General features: G+C 44.3%; 1 protein-coding gene across 1 annotated transcript in view; it reads left to right on the top strand.

Annotated features, from left to right (window-relative positions):
• The window catches only part of LOC144763838 (uncharacterized), a 204034-nt gene that overhangs the window by 5790 nt on the left and 174694 nt on the right, over positions 1-23550 (top strand). Inside the window, exon 2 of the mRNA XM_078649848.1 lies at positions 7494-8293. Coding sequence (XP_078505974.1) covers positions 7494-8293 — 800 coding nt within the window. The remainder of the gene's footprint in view (positions 1-7493; positions 8294-23550) is intronic.

Below are 23550 nucleotides of genomic sequence, written 5' to 3'. Positions count from 1 at the left end.
CTCTGAGGACCCCGCCTAGCAGACCCGGCAGCAAGAAAGCCCCATGGTTCACCGACGAACTCAAGAGCTCCAAGAAGAACTGCTGAGCTTTCGAGAAAGCCTGGCGCAGAGACCCTACACCAGACAATATGACCACCCTCCAGCTCGCCACCCGAAAACACCACAAACTGATCCACACCACCAAGAAAACAGCATTCAAGGAACGACTGGACAACAACGCACACAACAGCAAGGAACTCTTCAACATCGTCAAAGAGCTCTCCAACCCCAACGACATCATCAACACCTCCTTCGACACCGCTACCTTCCCGGAGAGCTGGAAGCACGCCGAACTCAGCGCTCTACTGAAGAAACCATCAGCGGACCCCACCGAACTCAAAAACTACCGCCCCATCTCGCTCCTCCCGTTTCCGGCCAAAGTCATTGAGAAGACCGTCAACAAGCAGCTGGCCGCCTTCCTCGAGGCGAACGGATCCCTCGACCTCTCGCAGTCTGGCTTCCGGGCCAACCACAGCACCGAGACCGCCCTCATCGCAGCCACCGATGACATCCGAGCCCTGCTCGACAACGGAGAAACAGCGGCCCTCATCCTCCTGGACCTCTCCGCGGCATTCGACACTGTCTGCCACCGCACCCTAGTGCAGCGCCTCAGCAACGTCGGAATCCAGGAGAAGGCACTAGAATGGATCATCTCCTTCCTCGCCGGAAGGACACAGAGAGTCCGCCTCCCCCGTTCAGATCAGAAGCCACCGAAGTCATCTGCGGCGTACCACAAAGATCATCGCTCAGCCCCACCCTCTTCAATGTCTACATGAGCCCACTTGCGGCCACCGCACGCCAACACAACCTCAACATCATCTCCTACGCAGACGACACCCAGCTGATCCTCTCCCTCACCAACAACACCGCCACCGCCAGAGCCAACCTACACGAAGGGATGAAAGACGTAGCCGAGTGGATGATGAACAGCCGCATGAAACTGAACTCAGACAAGACGGAAGTCCTCATCCTGGGATCATCACCCTCCGCCTGGGACGACTCCTGGTGTCCCCCGCCCTGGGCAGCGCACCCAAACCAACAGACCACGCACGCAACCTGGGCTTCGTCCTGGACTCCTCCCTCTCCATGACCAGACAAGTCAACGCCGTCTCCTCGTCATGCTTCAACATCCTGCGCATGCTACATAAGATCTTCCGGTGGATCCCCACCGAGACCAGGAAGACGGTCACCCAGGCCCTTGTCTCCAGCCGGCTGGACTACGGCAACTCCCTCTACGCCGGAACCACTGCCAAACTCCAGAAGAGACTCCAGCGGATCCAGAACGCCTCAGCACGACTCATCCTCGACATCCCCCGACACAGCCACATCTCCGGTCACCTGAGAGACCTGCACTGGCTCCCGGTCAACAAGAGAATCACCTTCCGTCTCCTCACCCACGCACACAAAGCCCTACACAACCAATGCCCAAGATACCTCAACAGCCGCCTCAACTTCTACACTCCCGCACGCCAGCTTCGATCGACCAGCCACGCTCTCACCGCCGTCCCCTGCATCCGAAGAGCCACCACAGGAGGAAGGTCCTTCTCCTACCTGGCCGCCAAGACTTGGAACTCCCTCCCGACCCACCTCCGCCTGACCCAAGACCACCTCGCCTTCAGGAAGCAGCTCAAGACCTGGCTGTTCGAGCAGTAGCGGACCCCCCCTCCCTAAGCACCTTGAGACCCTCCGGGTGAGTAGTGCGCTATATAAATGCATTGATTGATAGAAGTGCTGCATTGAGTATTTTCCCCTAATCTCTGCAAATGCACCTTCCTGTCCCCAAATCCCTCAAGCATTCTTTTTGAAAAGGTTGTGAAGTGGTTCCGCAATCACTGCAACATTTTCAGTACATTTTGAATAAAATGCATACATTCCTGTGAGGAGGACCCCGAAAGTAGGGCCCTGAACGCCCGTTACCGGTCCTGGAAACCGGAGATACCGCGGAAAGCCTGGGGACGGCAAGGGTTCACCCTTTGCTCCCGACCTTCTACTTGCATGAAGAAGGAGGTGGCTTTACGGAGAAGGACCAAGCAGGAAGGCCGACAAGAAAAGAAAAGGCGGAGACGGAAGAACCGGAGAGACCCGATAAGGAGGAGGCCGGAGTGTGCATCGAGTTGTAGCAGCAGGATGCCAGAGGAGAGAAGAGGGAAGAGTCGTTGAGAAAACAGGATGACAACGGCAATGATAACCCGGACGAAGGGGAGGAGTGGAGCGAGGATTGGTGGATTTCCACCTCCCCCAGGAGGTGCGAAAATGCCGCCGCAGCTCAGGAGAGCTGCAGCTAGGACGGTGAGTAAAGTGGGCCAAGTGAGGGCACCAAGCTAGAAGGGTAGAGCATATTGAGGTACAGAGAGAAAGTCAAGGGGTGGTTGTACTGCACCAAAGTAAGCCACATATTGTCTTTTCTTACATGAGGATACGTTCTTGGTGTCTGCTTTTCTTTTTCTTTCATTGTTTACCGATGTCTTGGGCTAATACTCGTCTCTGGTGATTCTCTTCCTATAACTCCTGAGTGACTCGGCTTGAATTACCTACACTGAAAGGGGGGGGACCGTTAAGCCCTGGGCCACATTAAATAGGCGTTAACCCCCTCTTCATGCACAACTTGGTGTGGTGACGGACACAGTCCCATCTCCTGACCTAGGACTATTACGAGAACCCGAGTCTCACCATCCTGTTTTGTTCTTTTCCTTTCAAGCCATCTGGGAGATGGACAGCCAAAGGGGATATCAGGAATCACCAGGAAACAGGAACACACGAGAAGAGACTCTCCGACCACCCACCAGGACAGCAGCTCAAGAAGAAATCTTGATTTTCTCTACAAACTACAAATAAACCGGAACAATTGATAAACTCCTAAAGCCTCCTAGCTTCCATTTCCGCCCATCCTTCCCACAATTTCCATAAACTCAAGTTGTTGGTCACAGTGTTTTGGAACAGGTATTTCAGTGACTGTCAACAGGCCTGGCCATATTAAAATCTAGCTTTAGCAGAAACCACATACCCAAAATATTCAACCAATCATACATTTATCTCTTTTTTTTTTTAAATCTCAAACCTCTTTTCAGGAAGGCTCTCAAGATATTCTAAGTGTACGCATATGCTTATCTAAATCATTGCCGAAAAGCAAAGCATTGTTTTGGAAAACCAAAACTTCAGAGAGACCATTCACCTCCTCTGCCATCCTCCTTTGGAACATGGCTGCTGCAGGGGCCAGACCAGATGGCATCGTGTGAAACTGATCTACTACATCAGGAGCCACAAATGTCCTCATATGTCTTGACTCCTTGCTCAATAGCCCTTGATGGTACCCTGAGGCCATATCCAATTTTGAGAAGATATTTGCTCCAGCAAGTGTTGTCATTTCATCTATTATGGGTAAAGGATGATGTAGGACAGTGCCCTTTTTGTATGGTCATGCTGATGGTTTTGACTCTGAATTGCACTCAGACCTGCTAACCAGACCCCAGAGCCTGCACTCTCTCCCAAAAACTGTGGCATGTGAATTGGCAAAACCAGTTGGCAAGGACTTTAACCCGCTTATAAGACACTGGTATGTGGTACCTGTGGTACCCGGGCAGGGCCATTAAAGGGATCATTAGGGCCTGAAGCTCTGTTTGTGCCACCCTGAGTGACCCAACTAATCCGATGTTAGCAGGTCTGCCATTACAGACTGCGGAAGCAGTGCAAACCTCTCAGACTCGACTCTGTTTTCCATGGCATCTTTCTTTCTCTGGTGGTCTTTTCTGCTGTCTGCCTCTATTATTTCATCTCTATCTTTCCATACCTTGTCTCTGCCTCTCTCTGTGACCCAGAATCTCTGTCTTTTTCACTGCGCCTGTGTCTGCCTCTTTTCTGCTTTTCCGTTCTCTCTCTTCCACTGATGGTGTCTGCCTCTTTCAATGCCCCAGTCTCTGCCTCTCTCTTTATCTTTCATTTATGGCCGTGGCGTGGCCTGCCAGAACCAAAAACAAACCACAGAAATATTTCCTTGCAGTTAAACAGCACTACCATGCAGCAACTTCACGTCGCACAAACGGAAACACGCTGGGGTTAGTTCCAGCAAACGAGAAGAATATCCTCTTGTCAAAATCAGGGCCTATTTATAATTCTTGGTTTGGGGATTTAGCACTTTATTTTGAAAATAATTAAGAAAGTAGAAATTTATTGAAAATTCAATAAAAGCAGAGGGTGCAAAGTCAGATGTGCTTGCCTGAAAAAGAATTATTTTTAATACCCAAAACTGCGGTGTCAAAGCTTCTCCTGTTGGGACACTTGATTAAGTTTTTTGCTCTTGCATATTGTATTACCTAACTCTACTTTTATTGCAGTAAAGTTGCTACCTGCACTGCATGTCGACACACTCTTCTGCTTGAGAGCTGGACTATGCTGAAAGACCTTACCATTGGCATCAAAAGGCACTAGGGGGGAGGGAAATTACAGTTATGAAACATTGACACGGGAAGGTGACATATATTTGTATGCAATGCAACTTATGATTTGCTGACTGTAAATTGCACTGATGTACCGTACAATGATTCAGTAAAGGTTTTTTTAAATTAAAAAAAAAAAAGCTTCTCCTGTTGAGCGAAGAGAAACTGAAATGTGAAGAACCATTTATATTAAATAGCTTTTTTTTAGTCTATGCTACCCAGCATTTGAAAAGCCTATTGGTCCAAACAGCAAGACCTATCGTCTGTGCGAACGCTTGTTTTAAAATGGGCTCTAGATCCATGGATCGGGGGTTGCACGCTGACCGGCGTGGTGAGTTCTCCCAAGGAAAAAATACAATGTTTTGGACAATTTCCTTCCCAAGAGGGGTCCCCCACAGACCCCTACATCAGTTCCATGGGATCAGGATACCTCTATCCTGACCCCTCATATCCTATTTACACTTTATTGCTGCACCACGAAAACCATGTCCCAATTCACAAAATGGCGGCTCCAACTTTTCTCTCACATTCCAGACAGACAATCACAGCTTTGCTGTTGGAATGTGGACTCGCTCCCAAGATATACATACATCTTTTTTCTTAATGAACTCCAAAACTACTAAACAGATTTATACCAAATTACAAAGAACTCTTTCTGGAACAAGATCTAGATTTCAGCCAAATGTGGTGTAATTCCGTTCAGCGGTTTGGGCTGTAGTCCTGTCGAAAATCCTAAGGGAATTCGCTTGGGGAAAACATGTTTTGGGACCCCTCCCACTCTCCTCTTTCTTGGTCCCTGCTTGACGAATCATCCCGGACCTATCTCTCTCTTTCTCAGGTGTTGAAATAAGGTAAAAAGGAACGAAAAACAAACCTGAAGTTCAGCAGGTATAATTTACTGAGCTAACCATTACATGTGCCCCACCATGCACTGCTTATGCCCCCACATATTACTTCAATCATGATATGTTAAATTACATCATTGATAAGATCACTTTTGACCTCTCAAACAGCATTACTGATGACATCACTGATGACATCTTAGGCATATGCAGCATAAAGTTACTGAATGTACATGTGGAAGTCAATAGCATGAAAATAGTGTAAGCCCAAGAGACAAGTGTAAATGTGCATTTTAAAAACTATACTGTGCATGCTTTTCAAATCACTAAAGTTCAGATGGAAGAATTACTCCATGTTAAACAAGCATTTGCAATGCAATAGGTCTCGCATTATTAAAGTTTAAGCTATTGGCATTCCTAATAACAATGCAACACCAATAGCTCAAACTTTAATAATGCGAGACCTATTGCATTGCAAATGCTTGTTGGTATGGTCGACAAGAGGCTTTGGCCTTTAGACAGCGAATAGCTGTATGCGAGGCCTAAAAACATAGATAGAAGTATCAGCTGCGAAATCTTTGCAGCATGAAGACACAAATAAGGTACCACTGGGTAACGTGGCAACTGCAGAAATCTATGTCCTACCTGCAGGTCCCCAGCGATTTTCTACTCGTGCGGAGACTAGTGGTGGGCGGAATTTGCGTAGTTTTACACAAAACTCAGCAAAAAAAGTCTCCGCGAGCACGCAGAAATCTGCAAACACGCGGAGTTGCTTCTTCTGCCCGTTCACAATGCTTTTTTCCTGTTTGCGAACGCTGATTGCGTGCTCGTGGGGAAATATCTCGTGAACACACATTTTGAAAGCGTGAACAAGCAAAAAATACCGCAAAGCCGCGGATCGCGGTAGTTTTGGCAATTCCACGTTCTCCACGGAACGCGAAATTACCCAAATTCCAGGCCTAGTGGAGACACCACATAGAAATACCATAGGCTGAGTCCATGTGTGATAAAGATGCAACCATGGCTTTTCTACCCCAACATAGCTCTAGTAGATATTTGTAAAGCAGAAACATGTGGTTCTGTGCATCCTTTCACAAAATATTTCTCTGGTGAAATCAATGCAAGGAAGATACCCAGAAGTGCTTAATTGTTCTAAGCATATTAGTAACTGAATTAGCAATTTTTCCTTTCAATCAATCAATCAATCAGCGGTTTATAGAGCGCGCTACTCACCTGCGAGAGTCTCAAGGCGCTGGGGGTTGGGGGGAGGAGCAGCTCCGGGTCAGTCGAAAAGCCAGGTCTTGAGGTCCTTCCTGAACGTGATGAGGGTTGGGGAGCGTCTGATGTTGACCGAGAGCTTGTTCCAGGATTTGGCTGCGATGTAGGAGAAGACTCTCCCGCCGGTTCTGTTTCTGCGGATGCGGGGGACCTCTGCCAGGACGAGGTCAGTGGAGCAGAGGTTCCTCTTGGGTACGTGGAAACATACTCGGTCGTTGAGGTATGTGGGTCCGATGTTGTTGAGGGATTTGTAGGGGTGGGTGAGGAGTTTGAAGGTGATCCTCTTCTCGACGGGGAGCCAGTGGAGGCTTCGTAGGTTTTGGGTCATATGTTTGTGGCGTGGTGTCCCTAGAATGAGCCTGGCTGCGGCGTTCTGGACCTTACAGATTCTTTTAAGTTATAGCACAACCTGTGATGTGCCACAGATGCTGCAAATGGAAAATGTTACTCCCTTGCAAATACTGTCAGTTTGTCATGTTGCAGGCTCACATGCATCACCCACTTGCTGTATGGTTGGAAAGTATATAGGTTGCTCAGATTAAGCAGTTTATTTTTTTATTTTACACATATAAGCAGTTGTACTCCGATGAAGAACACAACACAATGATTTTAATTGGAGTCTGCGCGCTGATGCATTATGCCTTTCTGGTATGGGATTACGAGTCGTTCTCCAGATCAAAACTCAATCTTTAAATAATTGTTTTTTAGTAGTCAGAACCCTACCCATGAGAGATCACCACATGTGAACTGTAGTACTACAAGCAACAAATGATTGTTTACAGGTAGTAACATTTTCCTTCCTTCCTAGATATTACTGTCCACCTTTCTCATATTATAACCGTGCATTTCTTTCAAGAAATATTTCCCATGTATAATTCTCAGTGTTCATTTTATTCTGCAGCACAGCAGTCGCAGACAGAAAGTATGAATGGGAAAGAGAAACGTAGAGCTTCTGGAGGAAGGAAGAATTTTGCTTATAAAATGAATGAAAGAAAACACCAAGGAATACAGAGGAGGGAGAATTTTAACAATAAAAGACTACTTGCAAGGCAGAAAAGAATAGGCACCAGCCTAAAAGCTTATGCTTGTGCTGAGTGTAAGAAGGCATTTACTGGAAAGACGCATCTTTTACTGCATGAACAAACACACACAGATCGGTATCCCTACACTGAGCATGAAATGAGGTTTGCTGATAAGGCAACACATGGAAAAACTCACAGTGGAGAGCAGCCCTTTCACTGCAATATCTGTGAGAAAAGTTTTACTCAGAAGGGAAATCTTCTAAAACATCAAAGAATACACACAGGAGAGAGACCTTATCACTGCACTCTGTGTTCCAAGAGTTTTTCTCGGAAGTGGACCCTTGTACGGCATCAAAGCGTACACACAGGAGAGAGGCCTTATCACTGCACTGTGTGTTCCAAGGGCTTTACTCTTAAGGCAAGCCTTGTACTACATCAAAGAACTCACACAGGAGAGAGGCCTTATCACTGCACAGTGTGTTCCAAGTGCTTTGCTCATCAGACAAACCTTGTGCTGCATCAAAGAACTCACACAGGAGAGCGGCCTTATCACTGCACTGTGTGTTCCAAGAGGTTTTCTCGGAAGGGGACACTTGTACAGCATCAAAGGGTACACACAGGCCAGAGGCTTTATCACTGCACTGTGTGTAGCAAGAGCTTTGATCTTAAGACAAGCCTTGTACGCCATCAAAGAGCACACAGGCGACGTCCGTAACGCCACACGGGATATGGAAACTGCTGTAAACAAAAGGTGGTGCTCGGCAACCTCAAGTAACACATACAAGATAGAAGCCTTCTCCAAGCACTACCAAAACACCTTCATTTAGAAAAAGAAATGTGCTCTTTTACATCATCTAAGAATATACAGCTGAAGTTAAACCTCCCATGACATCTAACAATCCTTCCGGGCTGAGGTCCTCCCTTTCCTCTGAATGTCAGAAGAGCTTTGAGTTAAAGGACAAACTCTAACGTTCGCAGCGTCTCCAAACAGAATGTAGCTTCTTCAACGTCACTAACGTCACTTCACCAAGCAACAAACTTCACAGAGGCTGCTTCACTGCGAGTTAAACCTGTCCAACTCTCATGAAATGTGTGCAGTGTTGAGGACATGTTACCAACTGTGGATCATAAACTATCCTGAAAAACATAACTTCTAGTATTCAACAAAAAATTATTGAAAGACCTGAGCACATGGGAAAAAGAAACTAGGAGAAGAAATAGGAATCAAAAACCACTTGAGGACAAAAAATATAAACTCCTTTCATCACTAAAGCAGGAACATCTACTCCCTATCAGTATCTTCAGACCAGCTGTGTAAATATTCTGTACAACCCATCCAGGCTGAGAGATCAAAAGAGGATTCATGGCTGTCCAGATTCTAACAACTTACAAAGGAGGCACCAACCATGTAATTCTGCATTTCAACTGCCGAGACTGTTGCACAATTCATATTGTTTTGAGATGGTTTAATCTGGTGAGAATTATTTTTTTTTGATAATCAATTTTATTATCATTTTGAAAAACAAACAAAAATCACATCTTACACAGTAAAGCCAATTCCACCTCCAACAGACAGTAAAAAAAAACACTGTTAGGGCAGGAGTATTTATGCAAGCCACCCAAGCTGGAAAGCAGCACCCCGTTACACGGGAGAGCCAAAGCTGGCAATTTAAAACAGTAGGTTCAGCCATTTGCCCCAAACCTAATGGAACCTCGCGGGAGAACTATGTGTCTCAAAGAGGGGTTACTCCTGGGCCACGCACCAATCCACTCTCCGGCACCACTTTCGCAGGGTAGGGGGTTGGGCTGGGCCCAGGCCGCTGCAATATCTCATTTAGCCACAGCGACCGCCGTTCCCAGAAAATGTTTGTCTGCTCTAGAGCCTTCCATACCATCAAATACACACAGAAGACGTAAGGGATCGTGTGGAACCTGCCAACCCAAGGTCTGTGTGAGCTCAGATTCCACCTCGGACCAGAATGGGTCAATGCCTGGGCAAAGCAGACCATATGGTAGAAGTCAGCCGGAGTTTGGCCGCTATTCTGGTGAGAATTAAATACACAAAAACTAACTTTCACATACAATACAAAACTAAGCAGACTGTCAGATAAAGACACTGTAAGGAGTATTTTATCGCATGCTGTGATGTGTTTTGTGAGGTCAGTTGTTGTCCTGTTCTAGTGTGAGGGATGAGATTGACAACTAGACAAAGGACACTGCCACAGTGATCTGCCTGCCTGTTTCTTGTGGCGATGAGACGGGAAATACTTCAAACTCATCAGTACGTTCAGAGTGTCTGTTTTTCATCTTGGTGATTACTCTGTCCCGGAAGAGGGTGGGGAGGAACTTACGTTCCCCTGCAGCCCTCCCACCACCAGTCCCTCAGATGCGAGGCATTCCAGTGTCTAGTTCGCTCCATCACTGTGTTTATTAGAGTAGTGCAAGCGTTACAAGTACAATTTGCATTGTTGAGGTTTCCAAAGGCAACTTTTGATATTTAATAGTGTAATTGCTTTGGGAACACCTTTGTCCCTTGGACCTTTTCCTTCACTGAGCCATCTGTGAGCGCACAAGGCTTGCCTCCAAACCATTATATCGAAGCAACAGCACTAGTGTATGGAGTCGTGAAGTATCCTTGTGAATGCTGTGTTCCCCACAAGATCAACTAGTGGTCAGCAGTGACCATGTGTGATGAGTTTCCTTTAGGGGCCACTGAGCTCTCCCTCATTTTAGCCACTCTGTATGTGACCATGGAGCAAGAGACAGACAGATGCCTGGTTCTAGGCTTTGTGCGAGGCTCCTAGGGAGTCACTCAGATTCCAGTGCCCAGGTTGCCACCCACATTTGGGTGAGTGCTCGGAGCTTGCTGTGGTTGGTAGCAAGCCCTGGATCTGCAGTGACGTGTGTGGGTCTCCAGGAATGAACAAAGTGGTAACAGTGGCATGTATGTATGTGTGTGCAATGATGAGACGCCCTGGGTGCTAAGTGAATGATGAGAATAGAAATTGGGGGCCTCAGCTGAAGCTGTGATACTGGATTATTGTCACGAGCAAGTCAGTGGGTCACAAGATTGTTACAGCTGCGTTGCACAATTACGGCATATTAGGCAGACATAAAATTTTATTCGGATTACATAGGCCATAAAAGTACAAGTTACAAGCATATTAGACTCAAATTTCATTTATTAAAACACATAGATAAACACATTCAGGATCTCTCTTTTTTTTTGTCAGAACCAGGTAAAACAGGTACAAACAACAAGAAAATGAATAGAAATACAATAATATTGTACAATAAACAATTACTTTCATATATGATTCGTTTTCATTCTCATATTGAGAGGGTAAGTGAAATAAATAAAAAAAGTAAATAATAGATAAATAGAAGAGGGAGAAAGAAAAAAAAAGAGAGCCATTTAAAAGTAAGTCATTATCACCCTGGACAGAGCCTCCTCTTCCAATTAGTGATGGGTTGCCAGATCGCCATGCCACGCATAGCAGACCTTAGCCCTCTGGTAGCATAAATGGCACTCTCCTGATTAAAGACGCCGAGAAGACGTGCTAACCACATTTGAAAACTTGGTGGGTCTGAGTCTTTCCACCGTGCTGCTAGTATTACCCTAAGGATTGCCAAGCTTATAAAAATCATGTCCTCTTCTTCCCTGCTCAGGCTTAGTGTATTATCCGTGCCTAACAGATATAGAGTAGGGGAGTCAGGTATTTAATGGCCAAACACTTCCTCCCAGAATTCACAGATCATTCTTTTAATAAGTGTTAATTGGTCACAATCACAGAACATGTGGATAAGCATTGCCGGGCCTTTAAGACATCTGGGGCATGGATCGTTCTCTCTCTTGCCCCAAGCATATAATTTGGCTGGAGTATAATATAGATTATAGATAGTTTTATAAGTCTGGGCTTTTAAACTAGCTGACATGAGTAAACGTGATGAGAGGCAGAGACTCATGTCAATATCTACATTCGGATTGTCAAGTCTGTCAGCCCAAGCAGTTTCTATATGTTCTAGATCGTTTTGTACCTTATCCAATAGTTTACCATAGATTGTACCTATTCTTATTGTTTTTTTTGCAACAATATCTATAATTTCAATTTTCTCCGAATTGATGTTAGGGGCCTTACGTTTAAGCATAGCATGAATCTGCAAATATTTAAAATAGTCCCCATTTGAAAGATGACATTTTTGTTGTAAATCTGAAAAGGTATAAGCCTCATTCGCACCCAAAAGGTCGCCAACTGAGGTAATTCCTACAGAATGCCATTTCCTTGCGATCACATCAGTCCCTAGTTCGGGAAGAAGGTTAGAATGCCATAAGGGAGAATACCTATTTAGCTTTGGGATGTGCATGTACTTAGTTGTCCTTAACGAGATTGACCAGGCGCTCGTGATGACTTTAAATGTATTTTTCTTGTAATAGCTTCTCTCTACCTGCCTTAGAAAGAGACCCTTAGCTTTTTCCCCTAAGGATAGCTCGTATATAGATGGAATAGGTGCATCCTCCAAGGTATCTACGCTAGCATTTTCACAAAGAAGAGGGGCCATCTGTTGGAGAAATGACGCCCAGAGATATAGCAGAGTGTTTGGAACAGCTAATCCACCCTTGTCCTGTGGTAATGATAGAAGCTTCAAGGATCTTCTAGTTTTGCCCTGTTGCCACATAAATTTAGACATAAGAGAATCTAGTATTTTGAGGACCTTTTCCTCAGGTATCAATGGAATAGCCCGAAAAAAATAAAGCACTCTTGGCAGAATATTCATTTTTAAAAAGTTTCCTCTACCAGTTATCGACAACTGTAAACTATTAACCCGATCTAGGTCTTTCTTTACAGTGTTTAGTAATGGCTCATAATTGAGTCGAGAAATTTGTGTGACATCCGAGCTTATGCTAACGCCTAGGTATGTAGCACTATTGCTTTTCCTATGATCATTAAAAATAGTGTTATCCGTGCAGAGGATAATTGTTTTTTCTTTATTCAGTGAACATCCAGAGCATCGTCCATAGGCTTGCGTTACTACCTCTATTTCTGATATTGCCACGGAGGGATTGGGCGTTAGTACCGCAATGTCGTCGGCATAGGCCAATACTTTAGTTTCAAATTTGTTAACAATTATAGGTATGATTAATGGGTTCTCTAAAAGTTTCAAAATTAAAGGATTTATATACAAGGCAAATAATATGAGAGAACAGGGACAGCCTTGGCGTGTGCCTCTGGATACTCTAATTATACTCGATTCAACGCCCATTAATTGTAATTTTGCTATTGGTTCAGAATACATAGCCATTATAGACTTCACAAATTTGGGGACAAAATTATACTGCGCCAGGGCCGCCCATAGGAAGTTCTAGGTCACCCTGTCAAAGGCTTTTTCGGCATCCAAAAGGATCATCGACATCTGGCCTCCTGTTGCAGACATTACATCAGAGAGATTACTCTCCGAGTATGGTCGGTGGTACCTTTGCCGGGAATAAACCCGTGCTGCCAAGGGGAGACCAGATGTTCGATGACCCGTCCGAGCCGGATTGCCATTATTTTAGCGTATAATTTGAAGTCCGAATTGATTAGGGAGATCGGGCGATATGATGATAATTGATCCTGAGGCTTGCCCTTTTTGGGAAAGATAATTATATTTGTTTCCCTCCAAGAGGTAGGTGGAATACCACTCCATTGGATTCCTTATGAATAGATCGTGTAATAGTGGGCCCAGAGTATGCCTGAGAATTTTATATAACTCCAAGGGTATTTTATCAGGACCTGCCGCCTTCCCAGAAGCCAGTGAAGACAAGGCAAGCTGGACTTCTATATGCGTAATGTCCTTCTCAAGCTCTTCTCTGGTATTATCGTCTAAAATCTTGTTTACTTCTGGTTGATCAAGAAAATCTTTCAAAAACAAATCTGCGTCTACCCTATTGGTTCTATTATCATCCTGCTAGAGGATCTGATAGTATTGTTGAAAAGCACCAATTATTTCTGGTGTTTGTGTTAGTGTCTGCCCTCGTGAGTGTATCTTTGTGATGGCATTATGGGACATTAGCTGGCATGTATGTATTGCAAGATGTTTGCCAATTTTTCTCCATTCTCGTACACTTCTCTCCGGTGTGCTTTATATGTCTCAGCAGCTTTCTGAGTCAAGCCCGAGTTAAGCTCGGTTTTTAGCACTAGCAGGCGTTGCAAAGCTAGTTTCCCATTTTCGCCTTGAGCTATTTGTGTAATGTGCTCTTCCTCTGCTCTAGTCAGATCAGCCAATTGTTGATAATATCTCATATTGTTTTGCTTCCGTATTCTAATTTGATAGCTCGTAGTTTCGCCTCTTAGAGCCGCTTTAAAAATATCCCAAACGATAGCCCTGGACGCACTATATCTGTTAATATCAAAAAACTCTTGGGCCCAGCTAGTAATGTGAGTAATATAATCTTTATTAGCTAACAGCTTCCTATCAAATGCACAGATTCTGCGCTCCCTCTTAATGGATCTAAGGTTGATAGTGATAGTTAGAGCATTATGGTCCGAGATAATTTTAGATTCCTTTAAAATTGAAGCCTTGTCAGCCAAATCGCTAGTTGCAAATAGATAGTCAATCCTGACATATTTGCTATGGGGGAATGAATAGTAAGTGTATCCAGAATCCGGATAAATTTTTAGGTCCCATACATCCTTTAACACGAAACTATCACAAAGTCTGCTAAAAGCTTTAAAGACTCATGGCTTACGGCCAATATAGTGAGGGTGTGTATGGCTATTGAATCGAGGGCCAAGTGATATATTTAAATCGCCACATAATATAGGTGGGCCCTGTATAGGTGCTAGCTCGAGCTCAAGTGTCTCAAATATAGTGGGATCATCCGGATTGGATCCGTAAATAGAGCAGATTGTGATACCAATGCCTAGTTTAATAATTACCCATCTGCCATGAGTATCTACTATTTTATGGGTAGCGTGTCCTAGAAAGGTTTTAGCAAGCACTGCTACCCCCCTTGTATTGGAGGTTTGTGTAGTACATGCTATTAAATTATATCCCTTGATTTTGAGAAGGTTCCTTTTCAGCCACGGCAGGTGCGTCTCTTGAAGGCAGATAATATCTGCAGGGTTTCTATAAATTATCTCTCCCAGCCGTTGAAGTTTATCACTATTTAGAAGGCCTGACACATTCCAAGATCGTATAGTTAACTTCCCCATAGTCCTATGTTTAGCGGACCATAATCTGCCAATGCCCTCTACTTATTTTGGTAGTGTGTTAGATCTGATTTAGTTTCGATTGCCCTATACCATGAAGGTATTATTGATTGAAAGTAAAGAGTAAGACTTGAATTGACACTGGTTCTGTTTTTTACATTTCTTTTAAATACTCCCCCCCTCCCCCACTTTGCCCCCCCAGCCTCCCCTTCCCTCCCCCTATCCCCCCCCCTCCCTGCGAGACGTCCTGGGTCATAGGGAGCCCAGGTGTGGCCGTTGGCAGGGATTGAACGTCCCAGCACGCATGCACCGTAACTTGATCAAAAAGAAAAATATATACAATTTGGGTACATAGCATACACATAAGTTACTTCACTTTGTTGTCTTTCCAACCCAAATTTTAACATAATTGAAATACTCTCCTTCTTTATCTTAGTTTTCTTCTGTGTTTTTTTTTCTTTTTTTTTTTGTTTGTTTTAAGTCCCTTCCTTATTTATTTGTTTTCCATTATTTCCTTCTTTTTTCCTTTTTTTTTTCCCCCCTTTTTCCTTGGTATTTTTCTTTCCCCCCGATGAATTTTCGGAGTATGATCCGCTGGCGTATAAGTTCAATAAAGTGTAATACTTTAATGATTAAAAAAAACAAAACAGTTACAAGGTGCCTTTTGATTATTTTCCGGTGCTCTGCTTTGGTTTCACAGTAATTTCTTTTAGATAGGCTCCAGCGTGGATCTCACTTGTGAAAGTTTTAGTTGTTCCTTTGTAAATAATTTTAAGACGCGCTGGGTTTTGTAGATACACTGTTGCACCTGTTTGTTCAAATGGGATGAACAATTGCCTCATTCGCCATCTGCGTTCTACTGTCGCATGAGCGAAATCGGGGCGCGCAAAGAAAGTAAATCCCTTGAATTCCTTTTTATTTGTGGGTCTAGCAATATCATAAATTTTTTCCCTTAAGATAAAGTTTCCGAAGTAGACCAACATAGCTCTCGGGTATTGTGGGGTTTGATGGCTACGTTTGGAGAGCATCAAAGGAAAGCGATGTGCGCGTTGGATCTCGTTATTCAGATTCCAAGTTTGGAGATCGGGACAAGATGTTTTCAGAAGATCAGCCATGAAGCCTCTTGGATCATTTCCCTCGGCGCCCTCGGGGATGCCGAGAAAGCGCAAATTGTTTCTCGTCCGTGGTTCTCAAGGTCTCCCACTTTTTGCATCAGGTCTTTAATGACACTTTCATGTTCTTTTTTCTGAGTTTGAAGTTTTGTGACATCAAGCTCGAGATTTTCCGTACGAGTTTCGACTGAGGCCATTCGATTAGATATTTCAGAGCAAGTATGGTCTACTTTTTGTACAGCATCTTGAAGTTTTTGTATAGTCGCATGATTCCTGTTACTGTCCATTTTGACATCCTTATGAAAGAGTTTGATGGAATTGAGTACTTTGCTCAAGGATGGCTCATTTGCATTTTCATATCCATCGCTATGCTTTCCATTTTGTGCTGAGGCCATTTCCGAAAGAGCCCCATTGGGGTACTTGTGTGATTCAGGTTCTCCAGGGGTTTTAAAAAATGAGTCGTTCTGGATTTGGTTAGGTCTTTCTTTAGCATGGTCCGTATTGCTCCCAGGGTCAGTGGTTTCATCATATGATAGTTTACGGTGTCGTCTATGTCTAATTCTTTTTTTTTTCCAGTTTCTTCCTAAGAATGGGATTTTGACACGCTGCCCCTGATTTCTCTTCGCCTGTGATACCAGAGACCTCCAGTGTTGCTTCGACCAATTTGGGGCTCGAGTTTCTCTCCGTTGGAATATCTTCTTCACCTGCCTCACTTGAATCGCTTGTCGTGCTAGAAATAGATACTCCTGTCTCATAGATGTCAGAGTCAGAGTCTACGTCTACTGCGGGTATATTAGGCTCAGAGAATAAATCGCCACCATCAATCACTGTTTGTTCCGTGGTCCTGGTGGAAGAATGGTCAAGTCTCAGTGGTTCAGTCGAAGGTATAGACAGGGGGTCACTCTCATTACATATATTTAAGTCTGCTGTAAGTTTGTTTTGCCCTTCCTTGGTTAATGGCATAAATATTTTAGAAATCCTGGGCTGGGAGTCTACTTGTTGGCCTGTGTTTTTGGCTGCCGCTTTCAAGTTTTTTATAGTTTGCAATCGCCTTGCTTTTTTGGCTATCAGCTCCAGATTCTTATTGTCGTCGCTTTGTTCTTTGGTTAGGTTTTCTCTCCTTGGAGCTCACAATAGGGAAAATGGCGTCGGAGTGAGAGGATGTACCAGCTGCTTGCTCCGTGAGCTTTGATCTGCATCGTGGAAATCTCTTCTTGCGAAATACTGGAATAAGCTCTACCTGTTGGTAATCTCATGGACTTTCCTTTGGCAGTTGTTACCGAGATCAAGACCATTGGATCAATGGGCCGATGAACTGATTTGCTGAGAAGTGCTGAGAAGCGACTCTGGTACTGCCGGCATGAGAGTGATATACGGCATGGAGCGTGGAGCAGCGTTGGCAGCGCTTTGAGATTATAGGTTGTGGGGGGGAGAGAAAAGTATCTCTCTCCTTCACCTTTCACTTAGCTATCTTTCCGGGAGGTCTGCAGAGGCGAGGAAGGTGCTGTGATCGGACAGGAGAAGAGGGGAAAGGCTGGACGAACCGGTTAGTGTCACCCTCCAACTAGTGATCCTGCTCTGTGCTCACAATCTTGGATTTGGCTTTGGCTTGGATATGGTCGTGGCTGTGAGGGGGATTGAGAAGGGTTCAGACACCCCTGGACATTTTCAAGGCCGGCGTGAGTACAGCTGCATTTAACCACCTGCACTTTCTACTGTGCTCTTTTCCGGCCAAGTGAGGTTTGCGCTCCGCTGTCCCTGCTTCCCCTAAACGCTTCTAACGCTCCATATTCTGCCTACTTATTGCCATCTGCCACTTGCTCTGAATCTGGTCTTCACGTACCTTTTTCTTCCCTGAGCAGTCTGAAGGATTACAGTCTGAAGGATCTTTCACCAGGTCTACACTGAGGAACTGATCAACTGATCAACAACCCGAGTGTCCCAGGCAGATCCGCCACGTCATCTGTAGAGCCTGAGAAGCTGTGCTTTAAGGGCTTTAAGAATTAAAGGGCCCCTGTCTGTTTACTTTACTTTACTTCATGTGATGCAAAATTTAGTGCAAAATCTGGTGCTATTCAGAGGCATTCAGTGACTTTCCAGCGGCATTTTCTCTCTCCATTTTCATCCTCAGTGATATCTCCTCTAGATCTATCGATTAACCACCCGAGGCCCACAAGGGAAAAAAAAAAGAAGCTGGTAAAGGCAGCGAAGGGTAAAATTGGATACATTTGAGACCACGCAGGTCACACAGACTGGGCAGACTGATAGACCGACAGACAAGACCAGAAAACAAAAGACAAAGAGAACCTAATGTAGCGTTAAGCACAAGAATAAAATAGAATCAAGGTCAGCTAAGGAAAAAAGCTAAGGGGAAGGAAAACAAAAATACATAGCAAAAAACAACAGAAGTACAATCAAGTACAATCAAGGCCTGTAGCGGTATATGCTCTACATGCACTTCTTTCAATACTTTTTTCAATACTACCGATGCTATCCTGCTGTTTGTCTACTGTTATTTTGCGGTATTCTGCCAACATATGCTAGCATATGTGCTAATATGTGCCAATGTGTGCCAATATGCCACTATCTTTGTGCTGTTTCTGTGCAGTTCTGAGGGTCTACAGTGTTGTTCTGCTCTGTTGATTGACTATCTGACCTGGTACTGCTTGAGACTTTCAGGATTTGGTATAAGCGGCATAAGCGGCAAAAAGACCGCCCTAAAAAAAAAAAGTATTTAAAAATAACTGAGGCTGGCAGACTAAGCAACTAAGACTAGGCAACCAAAAACATCCTAACCCAATAAACTAAACTAAACCAAACCGGAGTAATTGGTGCAGGATCATTGCAATAAACTGGGGGGGCTGCGGGGGCCCAAAGAAAGGGAACTCGTGGGGCTGTGAAATTTAAAACACGGATGGTTCAGCCAAAACCTTATACCAGCCTCAAACCAGGTAGATGTGAACCGAACTACCAGCGCCGCATGCTTAGTGACAGAAACACTATAAAAAGGTGGTCTGCGCAAAATCCACCATCACGTCTAAAACATAAGGGAGTGGCATTAGCGGTATCAGTGGTCTCTGATACAGTGGTAGCTAAGGGGTCAAAATTCCCTAAACCATTGTAACCACGATAACACTTGCCCTGAGAACACAAAAACATAATCAATCACAGCAAAGCGGGCAAGCTGCGGGCCAAACCCGGATTCAGGCACAAAAGAACACCAGGATATACGACATGGCAGATCTTGCTAGGGCAGAGGGACAGGCATTTGAGAAAATATCCGGGAAAAAAATATCTGAACATTTAACTGAATCAAATACTTACCTAAGTGATCCAGAACAGCCAGAAGGGCCAGAAGTGCTAGAAGAATTTAGAAGACGCACTTTAGAGATACTAAACACTAACAATGTTCAAAAGGCAAAAGATGGGCAACGACGACCTGAAACCAGAGGATCCAAGGCCAAAGAAAACCTCGATGAGAAAAGCAATGCTAGCAGTGGTAATATGGAGAAAACTAAAAATAAGGACAAAAATAAAAATAAAGCGACGGAAAAAAACACAGACAATGCCTTGAATAAAAAAACGGAAAAAAGCATGGATAAAGATAATGACAAAGACAAAGACAACAATAAAAAAGAAGGCAATGACAAAGTAAAGGAAAAAAAAGAGTAAACACATTCAGGATCTCAACAAATATAAATATGGTATAAAATGTCGATAACTTAAATCCCAAGACAAAAGCCCAACCCATTAGCAGTATCTTTTCCTAATTATAAGTGATCCTTTAATGAAAGTGATCACAGCAATGCAAATCTCACGTGGGTCAAGGTGCTGCAGAAATCTAAAACCTCCCTGAAAAGAATTAAAACTATGAAGAAATTAAAAAAATGCTTTCTCACTGATTTATAAAGTGCTCAGAAAAGCAGAAAGGGCAATGTGCTTTGGCGTAACTAAGGGCTGGAGGAAGGTTCTCAAACCAAACCCCTTGATGTGGGAAAGCAAAGAGAAAATGCAGGAACCACAATCAAAGCCTGCTCAAATAAAACCTATGTTGGGCGTTTTAATACAAGAGAAGTAAAATTCCAGATCGTTGCCAGATGTTGAAGCAAGGTAATTTGCCAGAGAGGGAAGCTGAGCGGCTTGTTGCTGTGCATACGCTGCGCCTGCTCCTAAAATGGTGGCTTTATCTGATATCTAGCTGAGCGGGCAAAATGGTTGGGGTTCTTAAAAAGCTCTAAAGCTCCCAGCCTACTAAAAGTGTGCTTAAAACACCCTAGTTAAGGAATAACCAGAATTATCCAAGGTCAGGCATTCCTGAAGAATACATTTAGAGAATCCTAGCGCCAGAGTTTGCTAAATTTTTAACCATAATTACAGTGTGGCCAGACCCAGGATATGCCACACAAAATGTAAGCACACTCCCTAGTGACAGAATAAAATTGGTGCGCCCTGTGGCATCATCAAGAGCCTTCGGAGAAAACTGTTCTCTGCTGTTTGGAGTCTAGAGCTATCACACATCCCCCAAACACCGGCCCCATACGAGGCTATCGAAAGACACTTTGCTTTATTTAAAGTGATCATTTCCCTCACTGGCCTATGACCTAACCGTGCTGCTGAGTGAAACATTGCTTCCAAGGTTCTGTTAGTTTGTTGTACCGTCAACACCATCAAGAACTCCCAGTTAGTTTGTCGATTGAAGGGCAACCCCAAAAAACAATAAGAATTTGCAATGCAATATGTCTCATATTCGCGAGAGTTTAAGCTATTGGCATTGTAAATGACAGTACCTTTTATTTATTTGTTTTGCTAATTAACACATAAATAAAAGGCATTGTCATTTATGATGCCAATAGCTCAAACTTTTGTAAATGGGAGACCTATTCAAAGAAGCGTCCGCCATTGTTCTGGGCTACTCGGATGGTTAAAGCGCGTATGGCATGCTGAATGTTGCAGGAAAGCATGTTGTGCTTGCAGTTGGAAAAACTGATTAAAGAAAATAGTGCTTACAGGATAAAAAAAGACATACCGTGTAACAACTGAAGTAAAAGGGCAAGTTCTCCTGGGAGGTTACAAATGAAGAAAAAGGTCATACTAAGGAGGGACTAACAAGCCTATTAACGAATCATAAGCCAGCATTTACGAAGGGCAATGACACAAGCCAATGACAAATATGGGTAGGGCTTCCAATCCATGCCCCAACACAGCACGCCGCAGCGAAGCGCATGCGCTGCTCAGGCTCGATCTAAAAATGAGGAAACAATGATGCCCCATAATTTGCCTTTCCTAGATGCATAATTTACTCAACACCTCCTCATAGTTTGGTGCTCTCCTGCCACATAATTCCATCGCCTCTGCATATCGGCCACAGGCTCCAATAATAGAGAGACAGATTAGTTGGGTTACGCACAAAGAGCAGAGATGTTTGCCTTACCACTAGGTCACAAATTCCGATCCTGCTACGATATCTCTCTCAGCAAAGACCCGACAGCCAAACAAACTGTGACAGGTGAACAAAAATGTCTACCTTCACCCTTATTGAGGATGCCTTTCAACATCAACAATCTATTTTTTAGCAATCACCTAAAATATTCCCTTTGAATGTCAACCGTCTATTCTTTAGAAATCACATAAGATATGATCTTTAAGTGTGTAGTTGGAAGAAATATTTTATCTCCAGTTACCTGTAGATGAGAGGTCTACACAATATTTACAAGATGTTGTGATGTTTGTAGCCATGCCTTTGACACTGCCCCATTACACTCATGATCGCAGTTAGTATATTAACTTTTAAACACTGCAAATATGAATTGGCAGCCCCCGTGCACGTATTTCTACTGTCATGTAGAAGGTGGGAATGTTCCTTGCAAACATTTGTGAATACCAACAAGTAAGCACTATTGTAGGTGTTCAGCATCTTTCATGACCTCTTGTCCCTGATAACCCACTGCTTGCCAGTGTGGGCAGATTAACTGGCACATAAAGTGCATGTGTAGATTCGAAGCATACATTTATAAATATACTGGCATCCTGTATCGCCTTCCATATGTGCTCTACGGGAAAAATAAATTAACATTATTCGAAAGTCTTATCAAATACTGATCAACAGTATTGACCTTTTATTGTGTGTTTTCGTTGACCTCTATCATAAAGTATACATTGTGGGGGCTTCCAAGCGCCCCTGCCTCTCCTTGAATACCAGGACAGTAGCAGAGAGCATGTCCTGGGGCTTCGCTGCCCTCCCCGGAGTGATCTGCCGGCCTTCTCCCTCACCTACCCCAGAGCAGCGCCATGTTGTACTCCCCAGCGCTCCCGGACTCACCTTCGTAATGGCCTTCCTGTAGTGGGTCACCGCCTGCTGGATGAGGCTGGAGACCTGTAGGTTACCATCCCCGCAGGGCACCACCCCCCAGGTCCTCCCGAAGCACAGTCACTTTTATACCACAGCTTACCATTGCACGCAACCCGGGCACCGGCCTGTGAGGCTAGCCCGAGCCCCCAGCCAGATCCAGGGAAAGAAAACAAGAGATATCCGGGAAAGTGTTACAGTAGTGGGGCCTGATCCTGCCCGCCTGCAGCCGGGACTCCTGCCTGTCTACCGAGGCTACAGCTCCAGTTCCAAGTCCAGGAAAGAGCGGCGGGCCAGGCTGGCTACTGCAAAAGTGAAAGCGGGCATGGCCCGCTGAATGTAAGCAAGCAGGTTGTGGTGCCTAATGTAGAAGAAACACAATAAATAAAAAAGTACACATACATATAACAACCATGTAAATGGGCCAGTAGCCATGGGAGGTTACAAATGATGACATGGCCGTACTAAGGAGGGACTAACAAGCTTCATAATGAATCAGAAGACAGCATTTACAAACGACAAAGACACAAGCCAATGACAAGTATGGGTGGGGCTTCTCTCCTGTACTGAACTACCACAGTTCATCCCCAGAGCTGCGCTTGTGCGCTGACTCTAGTCTCAACCTAAAAACTCTCTACTTTGGCAACTGGAGGTCCCTCAATGATAACAGTTTTAGATTTACATTTCCTTGTCCAACAGAGCATTACAAATGACTTCTGCTGATGAATCTGCAAATCTAGGGATGATAAACTCCACAAAGGTATCCAGGGCTTTTTGAAGGCTAATTGCTGTCCTAGTTAATAATATTCATAATAATTCTCAGATTTGTAGAGCTCGGCTTCTCACCCTGAGGGTATCCAGGGGCTGGTAATAGGTCTGCGTCTTCCGCATAAAGAAGTGTCGGGATAGTGCAAGTGCCTCCCCTTGGGAAATCCACATTCTTTGAAACAAATTAACTTCTAGGCCTTTATTGTAGGCATAACTTATTTACACAGTGGTGGTAGCTGCGGTGCATATAGGGATTGGCGGCCGCTTCAGTTATTTACTTTTATTGTGCTGATGTAAGTGAGGATTTCATTGCAGATCATCCCAGGGATGTCCGTGTCTACATTTTACATTTTTATTGTTGTATTGCCTAATGTGCATTTGGCCTGTGCTGAGTTCAGCGAGTTTTGCTAAGCAGGACTCTGAGAAGTGACAAAATCTCCACCGCGCTATGCGGAGTTCAGCAAGGGGTGGATTGCAACACGTTACGCCTTTGGCACTAATTTCTTTGCTCCAGATGTTT

This window comes from Lissotriton helveticus, chromosome 1_1 (genome assembly GCF_964261635.1).
Source record: "Lissotriton helveticus chromosome 1_1, aLisHel1.1, whole genome shotgun sequence".
Lineage (NCBI taxonomy): Eukaryota > Metazoa > Chordata > Amphibia > Caudata > Salamandridae > Lissotriton > Lissotriton helveticus.
This window is presented reverse-complemented; position numbering and strand designations above follow the sequence as displayed.